At 44.6% G+C, this 11611-nt stretch overlaps 1 protein-coding gene across 2 annotated transcripts in view; it reads right to left on the reverse strand.

Annotated features, from left to right (window-relative positions):
• The window catches only part of TAB1 (TGF-beta activated kinase 1 (MAP3K7) binding protein 1), a 26702-nt gene extending 15297 nt beyond the window's left edge, over nt 1-11405 (reverse strand). For both annotated transcript variants that reach the window (XR_002771618.1, XM_023509191.1), the window contains exon 1: nt 11309-11405. Coding sequence is in view for 1 of the 2 variants with exons in the window: in XM_023509191.1 (XP_023364959.1) it covers nt 11309-11341 (33 nt within the window). In the remaining variant the exon portion in view is untranslated. The remainder of the gene's footprint in view (nt 1-11308) is intronic.
• Nucleotides 11406-11611: the final 206 nt, after the last annotated feature.

Genomic DNA, 11611 nt, shown 5'->3' on the forward strand with positions numbered 1-11611 from the left:
AGGTGTACGTGGCTGGCGCCTTAGCCGGTTGAGCCACAGGCGCCGAGCCTCAAAGTTCAATTTCAAGGAAAATAATGAAAATTCCTATGAAAAGTCTTATTTAAATATTAAACACATTATGCCCAGCATAATGGCTCATGCCTGTAATCCTAGCACTCTGGATCACCTGAGCTCATAAGTTCAAGACCAGCCTGAGCAAGAGCAAGACCCCATCTCTACTAAAAATAGAAAAATTAGCTGGCTATTGTGGCAGGCACCTGTAGTCCCAGCTTCTCAGGAGGCTGAGACAAGAAGATTGCTCATACCTACAAGTTTGAGGTTGCTGTGAGCTATAATGCCACAGCGCTCTACCCAGGGCGATTAAGTGAGACTCTGTCTCAAAAAAAAAAAAAAGAAAAGAAAAGAAAAGAAAGAAAGAAAGAGAAGAAAGGAAAGTTAGAAAAAAAAGAACTATTAAACACAGATACTTGTGCAACTTCTTACAAATTAGTGGTAAGTCTTCAAAAAAGGATGTAAAAACCACTTCAACAGGCTTTTGCAATCAGATATGTAAAAAGCCTGTGGTTAGCTTTTGTGGCAAATTTCTTCTTCTGTTACTTACATACTGACAGGGAGTGAACTTTATATATGGTTTTCTCATTTTAATTGTTTTGATGCTGTCTTTACCCATTTTAGTGCTTTAGTTCTCTATACTTTGCACTTCGGAGCAACTTCTGCAGGGTATGAGAGTTTGTCTCATTTCTAAACTAACCTGTAATAAAACTGACTTTTTTAGGTTTCATGTTAACACACATAGAGATCTGCATAACTACTGCCACAGTCTGATACAGAACAGTCCCATCACCCCAAAACATTCCCTTATGCTGCCTTTTTGGGGTCACCCTTTCCCCTAGGTGGAGAACAGGCCCCCCTGACCTGTTTTACCTTTACCTTTTTACCTGTATTTACCTGTCAAGAAAGCCACATGAACAAAATTAAATGGTACACAACCTCTCGAGACTGGCTTCTTTTACTCAGCATTATGCCTTTAAGATTCACCCAAGCTGTTACGGGACGCATAGTGGCTGATCCTTTTCATGTAGATCAGGATTCCACTGTATGGATGTAGCCCAGCTAGCCTGTTTACTCATTCATCCACTGAAGGACATCTGGGCTGTTAACAGTTTTTTATTTTTATTTATTTATTTTTTGAGACAGAGTCTCACTATGTCACCCTCGGTAGAGTGCCGTGGCAGCACAGCTCACAGTAACTTCAAACTCTTGGGCTTAAGTGATTCTCTTGCCTCAGCCTCCTAAGTAGCTGGGACTACTGGCACCCGCCACTAGGCCTGGCTGTTATTCTCTGTTGCAGCTGTCATTGTTGTTTAGCTGGCTCAGGCTGGGTTCGAACCCACCAGCCTGTGTGGTAAGTGGCGGGCACCATAACCACTGTGCTACAGGCACTAAGCCTGTTTACAGTTTTTTACAATCATGAAGAAATTAAACATTCCCATTTCTGTGTGAACATAACTTTTCATTTATCTGTGGTAAACAGCCGAGTGTTGTGGCAGGCGTGTGTAGTCCCAGCTGCTTGGGAGGCTGAGGCACAAGAATAGCCTAAGCTCAGGAGTTGGAGGTTGCTGTGAGCTGTGACACCATGACACTCTACCAAGGGCGACCAAAAAAAAAAAAAAAAGAAAGAAAGAAAAGAAAAAACAGCCAGCACAGGAACAGGCACCTCTAGTCCCAGCTACCCAGGTGGCTTGAGGCAAGAGTAACTTGAGCTTAGGAGTTTGAGATTGCTGTGAGCTATAATGATGCCACTGCACCCTAGCTGGGGCAACAGAGTAAGACTGGCTCAAAAACAAACAAACAGACAAATAAAAACAAACCATAAGATTGGGGCGGCGCCTGTGGCTCAAAGGAGTAGGGTGCCAGCCCCATATGCTGGAGGTGGTGGGTTCAAACCCAGCCCCGGCTAAAAACTACAAAAACAAACCATAAGATTAAGCAGAAGCACACATGGGAGTATCCCATGACTTCCTACTGAAAAGAGGAGCCCAGAAGTCAGTGATCAGCACCCCAAGGTGCCACAAGTGTTTTAAAGCATGGAAGGAAAATACATTTCTATTTTCTAGAGCCCTGTCTGTGATTAAAGATGAGATTAAGATAAATTGAAATTGTCCTCTTATATGAGATGAACAACACAAATTTGTTGCCCAGAAGGCTGAGGCAAGAGAATCACGTAAGCCCAGGAGTTGGAGGTTGCTGTGAGCTGTGACGCCATGGCATTCTACCAATGTAGAATAATTGATGCTGTAATCACAGCATGTCCTCTGCCATTATCTAACTCCCAAGAGGACAAATACAGGCTTCCAGGTGAAAGCCTGGAATCTTTCTAGAAAAAAAAAAGTATCATCCAAACAATTTATGGGCCCTTTCAACATGAGAAATAAACTACTAAAAAGGCCAGTGATACTGTCTTGCACAAGTAAAGAAGGAAACAAATTCAGTGACTGAGGAACTTGCCTTGCTGGTGTTCTGTGGAACAAAATAACTCATCTAAGAGCATTTCACAATGGGAGCCCAGAATACTGCCATCAAATGTGGGCTGATGCTGTTCTGACCCCTGGGCACTGCAGCCATACTTGGCTGATAGGGGGATGACAAACTCTCCCAAATTAGAAAATGTGTGTGTAAGACAGCAGTCAATCTACTTAGCAAGTGCCTTGTTCTCCAGTAAGTATTTAGGACCAGTGTCATACAGTGTTACAAGCTTTTTGTGGGAAATCTGATTTTTCGAATGTTGGGCTTAGTAGTATTTTAGAAATGTATTACTTTATAAACTGGCAAATGGCATTTGGGTCAATGGTATAGACACTAGTACTGTTGCCTAAGGACAATCTTTGTTCATTTTTGATAAAAACACATAGGCAAACAGAAATTGATGGATGTTGTGGAACATGCTATTACATGCATACTTCAGTTAATCCTAAAACTACATCCATCTTAGAGGGGAAACATACAGAAGAGTCATCTCCATTAAGGCCAAGGCCACAGCAAGGCTGCCTACTCTCTTTATTACTTAACACCAAACTAGAGGCGTCAGTTCAGGCAAATTAGACGAGAGAAAAGTATGAGAGCATAAAAACTGGGAAAGAAGTAAAGCTATCTCTATTTGCAGTTGATATGATAGTACAGCTGAAAACCCTAAAGAATCAATGTGGCTTGGTGTGGTGGCTCACGCCTGTAATCTTAGCACTCTGGGAGGCCAAGGCAGGTGGATCACTTGAGGCCAGGAGTTTGAGACTAGCCTGAGCAAGAGCAAGACATCATCTCTACAAAAAATAGAAAAAGACAAGACATCATCTCTACAAAAAATAGAGAAAGACATGGGGCATGTCTATAGTCCTAGCTACTCAGAAGACTGAGGCAGGAGGATCCCTTGACTCTGGGGAGTATGAGGTTGCAGTGAGGTCAGACAATTAAGTCTATGAATGCATCCTAGAAAAAGTGTTACATTACCTCATTGCTAAATATCACTACAGTCACTTTTGAGGTACTCCTCTTGGGAAGCTATGCACCAACATCAACGTTTAGTCCACTCTTCAAAGCTCTTTTTCTACAATGAGTTTGCAAACTTAATTGTCAGAACTCTGTGTGATGACAGGCTTTAATGGTCATTCCAGAAAGAGTTCCAAACTGCTTTAAAGGGGGGACTAGGCGCTAGCATTGGTGCATAGCTTCCCAAGGGAGTACTTCAAAGGTGATCATTTTCAGCAATGAGGTACGCAGCACTTTTTCTAGGATGACTTTGTGAACTTAACTGTCTGACCTTGTATAATGATGCCACTGCACTCTAGCCAAGGTGACAGTGTGAGACTCTGTCTCAAAAAAGAAAAAAAAAGCAATGAAAAACTAACTCAAACAACAAAAGAAATTGGTTAGGTAGCAGGATAGAAAATCAGCTCATGAAACAATCATCTTCATATACCTGAATAAAAGATGGGCATCCAGCCTGTATGTGTAAACTCCCCCCGGCTGTCAACAAACACTTTGTTAACAAGTCTCTTTCCTGTGAGGTTTTCCCATGTCAGTCTCCCCCAAACTCCTGCAGATTGTTTTTAAACCTAAATTTATATCAGTTGGATTATATCTTAATGCTTTCATCCCAGCCTTGCAGACTGTTGACATAGTTTTGATCCTCACCCTTTGACAGATTAACAGTATGGCTCAGCTGTCTATCTTGTACAGATAAGGCCTTTTACACAGCATTCCAAATGGCTTCTAAAAAACTGTGACCAGAACAAAGAGCATGGGTAGCTGACCCACTTCTGGCAGGAGGTAGGTGTCCGCACCAAACACGGGAGGGAACTAACTCCTCACCAAGCATCTGCCTCCCTTGAAAAGACCAATGTAGGGAAGGTAATTGGTGGGACCACACCTACGGTGCATCTTACAAGGGTACATGTGAAATTTACTAAGTGTAGAATATAAATGTCTTAACATAATAACTAAGAAAATGTTAACCAGTTTGATGAAAGTGTTTCAAATTGTATATAAAACCAGGACATTGTACCCCATGATTGCATTAATGTACACAACTATGATTTAATTAAAAAAAAAAAAGCCCAATGTATTGTGGAGGCCGCAAACGAAGAGGCTACTGACCCCAGAGGCAGTCACAGGCACAAGCACACACTTCACAACAAACTAGCTATTTATATACCTGCACCTTGCTGAGCAAAGTCCTATTCATTTTACCTACGCAGTCTTTAAACATTAAGTTCCTGACCAATTTGCCTTGTCCTTTAATTAAAATAAAGAAAAATTAAGAAAAAAAAAGTACCAAAAAGCATTTAAAAGCATCCACAGTGAGCATGGCCTGCCCTTTTCTGTCTTCCCAAGTCCCATCCATACTCAAAGGCCCTGCTCAAATCAATGGAGGCCAGAGGCCCATGTTGCCCAGACCTCAGTCATCCACTCATCCCTTTAAGGAATTACCCACTTCAGATTTTATCTTTAAATTGCCAAATTTTCCTTTGCACAAATGATTTCATTTTGAGTGTAAACTTTTCTAGTATTAATTATATGGAACAATACCAGTATTACTTGGTCTATCTAGAAGATAATAGAAAATAAAAACAGAACAAGGTTATCTGATTCTAGCTGAACCTATTGCAGACTACAGACTCTAAGCTGGAGCCCTATTCTATGTTAACAAAAAAGGGAGATCAGCAAGTACCAGAAAGGTGTTAAGGAAATACTAGGATCAAACCAAGTCTTTCTCTTTATATTATGAAATATTGTTTGAAACTTTGAAAGACAGGTTTTGCGCCCATAGCACAGTGGTTACAGCGCCAGCCACATGCATGAAGGGTGGCAGGTTCAAACCTACCCCAGGCCAGCTAAACAATGACAACTGCAACAAAAAAATAACTGGGTGTTGTGGCAGGTGCCTGTAGTTCCAGCTACTTGAGAGACTGAGGCAAGAGAATGCTTAAGCCCAGGAGTTTGAGGTTGTTGTGAGCTGAGATGCCATGGCACTCTACCAAGGGCAATGCAGTGAGATTCTGTCTCAAAAATAAAAACAAAACAACTCACCATGCATAACTAGCTCAGAATTTGTAACTCACACATCCCAAACGACGTAATCATATGTGTCCCAGATTCAAGGAAAACATAGCCCAAGGCTATGGGCCCCTGTCCTGAGAAATGCATCCCATGCATCCCAGTGGCCTTAGCCGTCCCACTCACTGTCCGCTATAGCCTGGCACTGTTAATTAGCTACCTTATTTCACTGATTTGAAGACCTACACGTTCCACATTTTAACACCTCCGGAGTTGGTATGTTTCATGTTAATTACTGGTGAATTTTCTTTCTCACAGAATACAAAATACTAGTGTGTCCTTAAAATAATGATGTCTTAGAATCAGTAACTTATGGCCGTTTCTCATATAGTCTGGGTACTCCTTCAGTGGAATGCCCTGCCTGGGATGTACTGTCCCACAGCATTTCAGACTGATTCAATAAGAAGTGGGCAGATAATTTCAGGAGGTTCTACCAGTGTGAGACCAGCATTTGGTCCCCTCTGATTTTACCAGTGCACCTGAAATAACTCTCACACTGCCTGTGAGTGAGCTTTGATCATATTCTCCCACCTCTTTCTATCTCCATGGAGGATCATCTATACCAAACATTCCCTGCTGATTCTATTAAAACCTACCAGACTGCCAAGTCTCTCGCTTCCTTCCTCCACATTTCTGAAAAATTTTCGGAAAGGTCACGTATTTTCTACTCACACAAACCACCCACCCCTCCACCCCTGCACACACTGATGCATACTTTCTCCCACGCCCCCAAATGCCAGGCCTGCCAGCACCAGCAGTGAGTGGCGCTTGAGTGCAGGAAGCATGAGTGTGCTAGAAGCTGAGAAGGGGGCGTCTCACACTCACCACAGCCTCCCTGCAGAGCCGTTTAAACACACACAACAGTGAACACACAAGACTTTAACTCTTTCGTGTTTTACAAATTAATTGTTCACAAGAAAGTTAACAGAAAATACAGTAAGAAAGGAGACGGTTTCAAAAGGCCTACTGGATGAGGTGGATCATGCCTGTAATCTCAGCACTTTGGAAGGCAAAGGTGGAAGGAATGCTTGAGCCTAGGAGTTTGAGAGTGCAGTGAGCTATGATGATGCCACCACAGTCTAACCTGGGTGACAGAGTGAGACCTTGCCTCAAAACAAATAAAAAGCACTACCTAGTTTCCAACATTCATGTCTTGGTACAAAAACTGTATTTAAGCAATCAGGGGCTTTACAAACACTTTATGCACATATACATTAATTCCTGACATACATATGTTAAAACAGTTCACGAAAAAAGAAAAAAAATAGTTCATGAAAGGACCCACACAGACTCATTCTCTAACTCCTGGACAGCAGAAGTAGGCAAAGCCTGGTTCCAAGTTCAGGCCATAGCTTTAACATCAAATTATGATATGAAAAGGCTGAGTGTTTTTGTGGGGAAAATTCCCAAATTCCACTAAGGTAAAAAGAAAGCTCAGAAAGTGAGAATGATACCCCCAGGAAGATGGCTTAGCGTGAGAGACAGCCATTGTTTCTATCCAAAAAGCTCACAATGGGCGGCGCCTGTGGCTCACTGGGTAGGGCTCCAGACCCACATACTGAGGGCGACAGGTTCAAACCCAGCCTCGGCCAAACTGCAACAAAAAAATAGCCGGCTATTCTTGCAGGCACCTGTAGTCCCAGCTACTCAAGAGGCTGAGGCAAGAGAATCACTTGAGCCCAAGAGTTTGAGATTGCTGTGATCTATGATGCCACAGCACTCTAACAAGGGTGATAAAGTGAGACTCTGTCTCCAAAAATAAAAATAAACAGTATATCTAATTAAAGGTTCTTTAATGTGGCCTTATTTGATTACAATTAAATTAATGTAGCCTTCCAACAAGAAAAGGTTCCCGGCTCGGCGCCTGTGGCTCAAGCGGCTAAGGCGCCAGCCACATACACCTAAGGTGGCGGGTTCGAATCCCCAGCCCGGGCCCGCCAAACAACAATGATGGCTGCAACCAAAAAATGGCCGGGCGTTGTGGCGGGCGCCTGTGGTCCCAGCTACTTGGGAGGCTGAGGCAGGAGACTCGCTTGAGCCCAGGAGTTGGAGGTTGCTGTGAGCGTGATGCCATAGCACTGTACCCAGGGGGATAGCTTGAGGCTCCGTCTTTAAAAAAAAAAAAAAAAAAAAAGAAAGAAAGAAAAGGTTCCCCACCACTGGTCTAATGGATATTTTAATTTAATTTAATTTTTTTTGAGACAGAGTCTTACTATGTTGCTCTCGGTAGAGTGCCATGGTGTCACAGCTCACAACAACCTCAAACTCTTGAGCTTAAGCCATTCTCTTGTCTCAGCCTTCCAAGTAGCTAGGATTACAGGCGTCTGCCACAATGCCCGGCTATTTTTTGTTGCAGTTGTCATTGTTGTTTAGCTGGCCCAGGCTGGGTCAAACCTGCCACCCTCCATGCATGTGGCCAGCGCTGTAACCACTGTGCTATGGGCACTGAGCCTGGATATTTTTATTTTAGTGGCTACATATTTATTTTAATAAACTTTCAGAAAAAATATACAGCCAACATCTGTGATTTCTTAGATATAACTGCTCAGGATATGTCTAAGTTTAACAAAAGTTGACTTTAACTTGATTTTCTTTTTTGTAATTAAGTACTAGTTCAGGCAAAATCAAAAACACTTGACTCTCCCTGATCCCAAGGTACTATTCTTCCAGGGCTCCCAGCTCAGTAAATGGTACCACTGCTGTTCAAATCAAAGCTCTGGAGTCTTTGATTCTTCTTGCTCTACTGTGCACCCACATCTAACCCACCAGCAAATCACATAAGCTCTTCTTCCAAAATACAGCCACAACATGATTATTTCTCACCAATTCTCTGCCTTCACCCTGGCCAGGTCACTGTCATTGCCTACCTGGATGAATTTAGGAGCTACCTAGCAGGTGCCAGACTTCAGCCCTACCCACTCAAACTCAACAGAGTATCTTTCTCCAATCATAAATCAGATCTCATAAGGCCCTAACTGAAAATCATCCAGAAGCTTCACATCACACTCAGAATGGAATCTGGAGCCCATAACAGGATCAAATAAAAAGCCAAACATGCCCCCCAGCTCCCTTGGACCTTGGCTACTAATCACTTTTCCTCATGGCATTCCACTCTAGCCATAGAGAGGTTCCTGAAATAGACAGGCCTTTACACCCCTGCTTTCTTGGGCTGAAACACCCCATGCAGTCCCTACTTCAATTCATCAAATATAGAAGTCTTCCCCATCACCCTGTCCAAATGGCCCCTCCACCACTCTGTAAGTGAATCCAGACTATTCCTCAAAGCACCATTGAATGATGTAGTTTAGATTTTTTTTTTTTGAGACAGAGTCAAAAATCATAAATTGACCTCAGTAGAGTGCCATGGCATCATAGCTCACAGCAACCTCCAACTCTTGGGCTTAAGTGATTCTCTTGCCTCAGTCTCCCAAGAAGCTGGGCCTATAGGAGCCCGCCACAACACCTGGCTATTTTTTTTTTTTTTTGCAGCTTTTTTTGGCCGGGGTTGGGTTTGAACCCGCCATCTCTGGCATATGGGGCTGGTGCCCTACTCCTTTGAGCCACAGGTACCACCCAGTTTAGATATTATTAAAGCATATATCATCTGCATTTGTTCATTGTTTATTGTTTCCCTTCCTATACCATAAGCCTCACAAAAGCAGAGTCCCCTATACCTACATGATGCCTGCCACATAATAATAATTCAGCGACATTTGAAGGAATGAACAGCAGATGTTAACTGACAGCAGAATTGAAGGTGTAAGTTCATGGCCAGAGTGTGACCATGCCAGGCTAGCAGTATAACACGTGGGTTCATTTAATACTAACAATACTCCCAAAAGTCCTCTCAGATTAGGGAAACTGAGGCTCAGGTAATGACTAAGCCCAAAGTCATATGGGATTCATACTAAAAGGCCTGAGTTCTTTGAACACATCAAACTTTCTTGTACTACATTGCTGGGTATAACATTCCACCAAGTGTCTACCAGCTGACCCTAGCACACCCTTGCAAGTATTACATCAGCCAATCTTCAGCACTACTGTAAGCCCCTCACCCTCTCTGAGCTGGTCAAATTAAGCTGCTCCACAAGCCCTCAAAACACAGACTTGGAGTACCAATTGCATATAACATTAGTCTATGAAGGCTCATGAACCCTACACAAGCACATTTAAACAGATGTCCTCCTGCAATGTCCCTCCTCCCTTTTGCCTGGCAAACTCCAACTGTCCCTCAAAGCCTCTGAAGTTCTCTGCTACCTGCCCAGGGATCCTAACGTAGGTACACACAAACATGAGTGTGCCTCACACATTGTACTAGTGGTGTATGCTCCTCCTCCCAAACAAGACTGCAAACGTAAGGGTAGGCACCAAGCCTCAATGATCTTCACACTCCCAGGCCCAGTAGCCACAGACAGGCAGCTCTCATAAACATCTTGCTGAATGCTGGTGTTCCAGCTGCTTGGACGCTTGGACACCCCGCGAGAAGGGATTTGCTGATCATCACAAGGGAGGGGACTTGTGTAGACATCTCTGACTTTCCCTTGCCTTGCATCTTTTTTTTTTTTTCCTCCAATGATCCTCCTGCACCAGCTTCCCGAATAGCTGAGACCATAGGCATGCACCAAGCCTAGTTAGTTTTCTTATTTTTTACAGAGACAAGACCTCCCTGTGTTGCCCAGGCTCAAGCAATCTTTCCACTTCAGCCCCCCTCAAAGTGTTGGAATTTCAGGCAGTAAGCCACCAGACACCGCTGTTACTTACTTTCTAGCACAGGAAGTAGACAAACCCATAGAACCCAGGAGACCAGCACCCTACACTGGCAGATCAGAGTAGCCCACAGTGCTAACATGTATGTGCATCTGCACGTCAGAAGGATGCTGGGGCTGAAAGACAGCGTCAAACTTATGAGAGTTCACACTGGTGCTAGGGGGTGAGTCTCCAATCTTCCCACTCCCTGCTCTCACCTTTGAAAGCAAACCCACTCCCTGCTCTCACCTTTGAAAGCAACTGAGGCTGAAGGAGACACAGTGAGTTAGAGCCAGGCTAGAACCCAGAGGCCACCATTCCCTATTCCTTCAGTACAGCCCAGAGATGAAAGAGGTTTCTGGAATCGGACTGTCTAGTTTTAATGCTAACACTAACCAGTTGCATAGCCTTGGGCAAATAACCAACTGTCAGTGACTCAGTTTGTAAAAATAGGAATAACTATAGAACCTATCTAATGGGCTGTTGTGAAAATTAAATTTACAAATGTAAAGCAAATAGCACAATGCCTGAGATACAATAAGCGGTACACAAGTGGATGGTGCTATTATTATTATTTTTATACGACTGCTCGGTCGCACGGTGGGCTCACTACCTGGGCTGGCGCCACGTTCCCTTCTGGCTGCAGGGGGCTCCCACCCTCAACACCTGGTCGAGGTGCCAGTCGAGCAGCCAGCAGTCCCCGCGCCCTTGACCACCGGAGGGCCGGCCAGGCAGCGCGCACACTCGGGACGAAACTCTCCCCAAGTCCCGTGCACGACAGGCTCCGGGCCTCGGGAGTGAGGGGCTAGTCCGGGGGAGGGGGCAGCGGTCACATTCCGCCACAGAGAAGGAAGCAGTCCAAAAGCGGATAGGGAGCTGTTCCTGAACCGACAGCCATCCCTACCCCCCCAGGCTCCCAACCCCTGCACCAAAGAGCGGGCCGGTTCCTCACACTCTGCAGCAGGCTCCTCCTCTGCGCCGCCATCTTGGAGGGACCACGGCGGGCGCTCCCGCCTCCCGACAGAGCAGTGAGAAGGGCGGCTAGAGCGGCCCGAAGGAGCCGTGGAGGACCGTGAGGCCAGGGAGCATGCGCCCAACGCCACCCCACGGCCGAAGACGAACTTGTGCGCATGTGCGCTCGTCTGTCGGTTTTCTTTTGGGATTGAGCCGGAACGTACCAGGCGCCTTCTTGGTCCTGACCTGACTGCTACTCGCCCATCTTTGCGCACTTTCTCCAGTCGACCTTTCGGATGGG

The sequence above is a fragment of the Otolemur garnettii genome, unplaced genomic scaffold, assembly GCF_000181295.1.
Source record: "Otolemur garnettii isolate 467f Iridium unplaced genomic scaffold, OtoGar3 scaffold00007, whole genome shotgun sequence".
Taxonomy (NCBI): domain Eukaryota; kingdom Metazoa; phylum Chordata; class Mammalia; order Primates; family Galagidae; genus Otolemur; species Otolemur garnettii.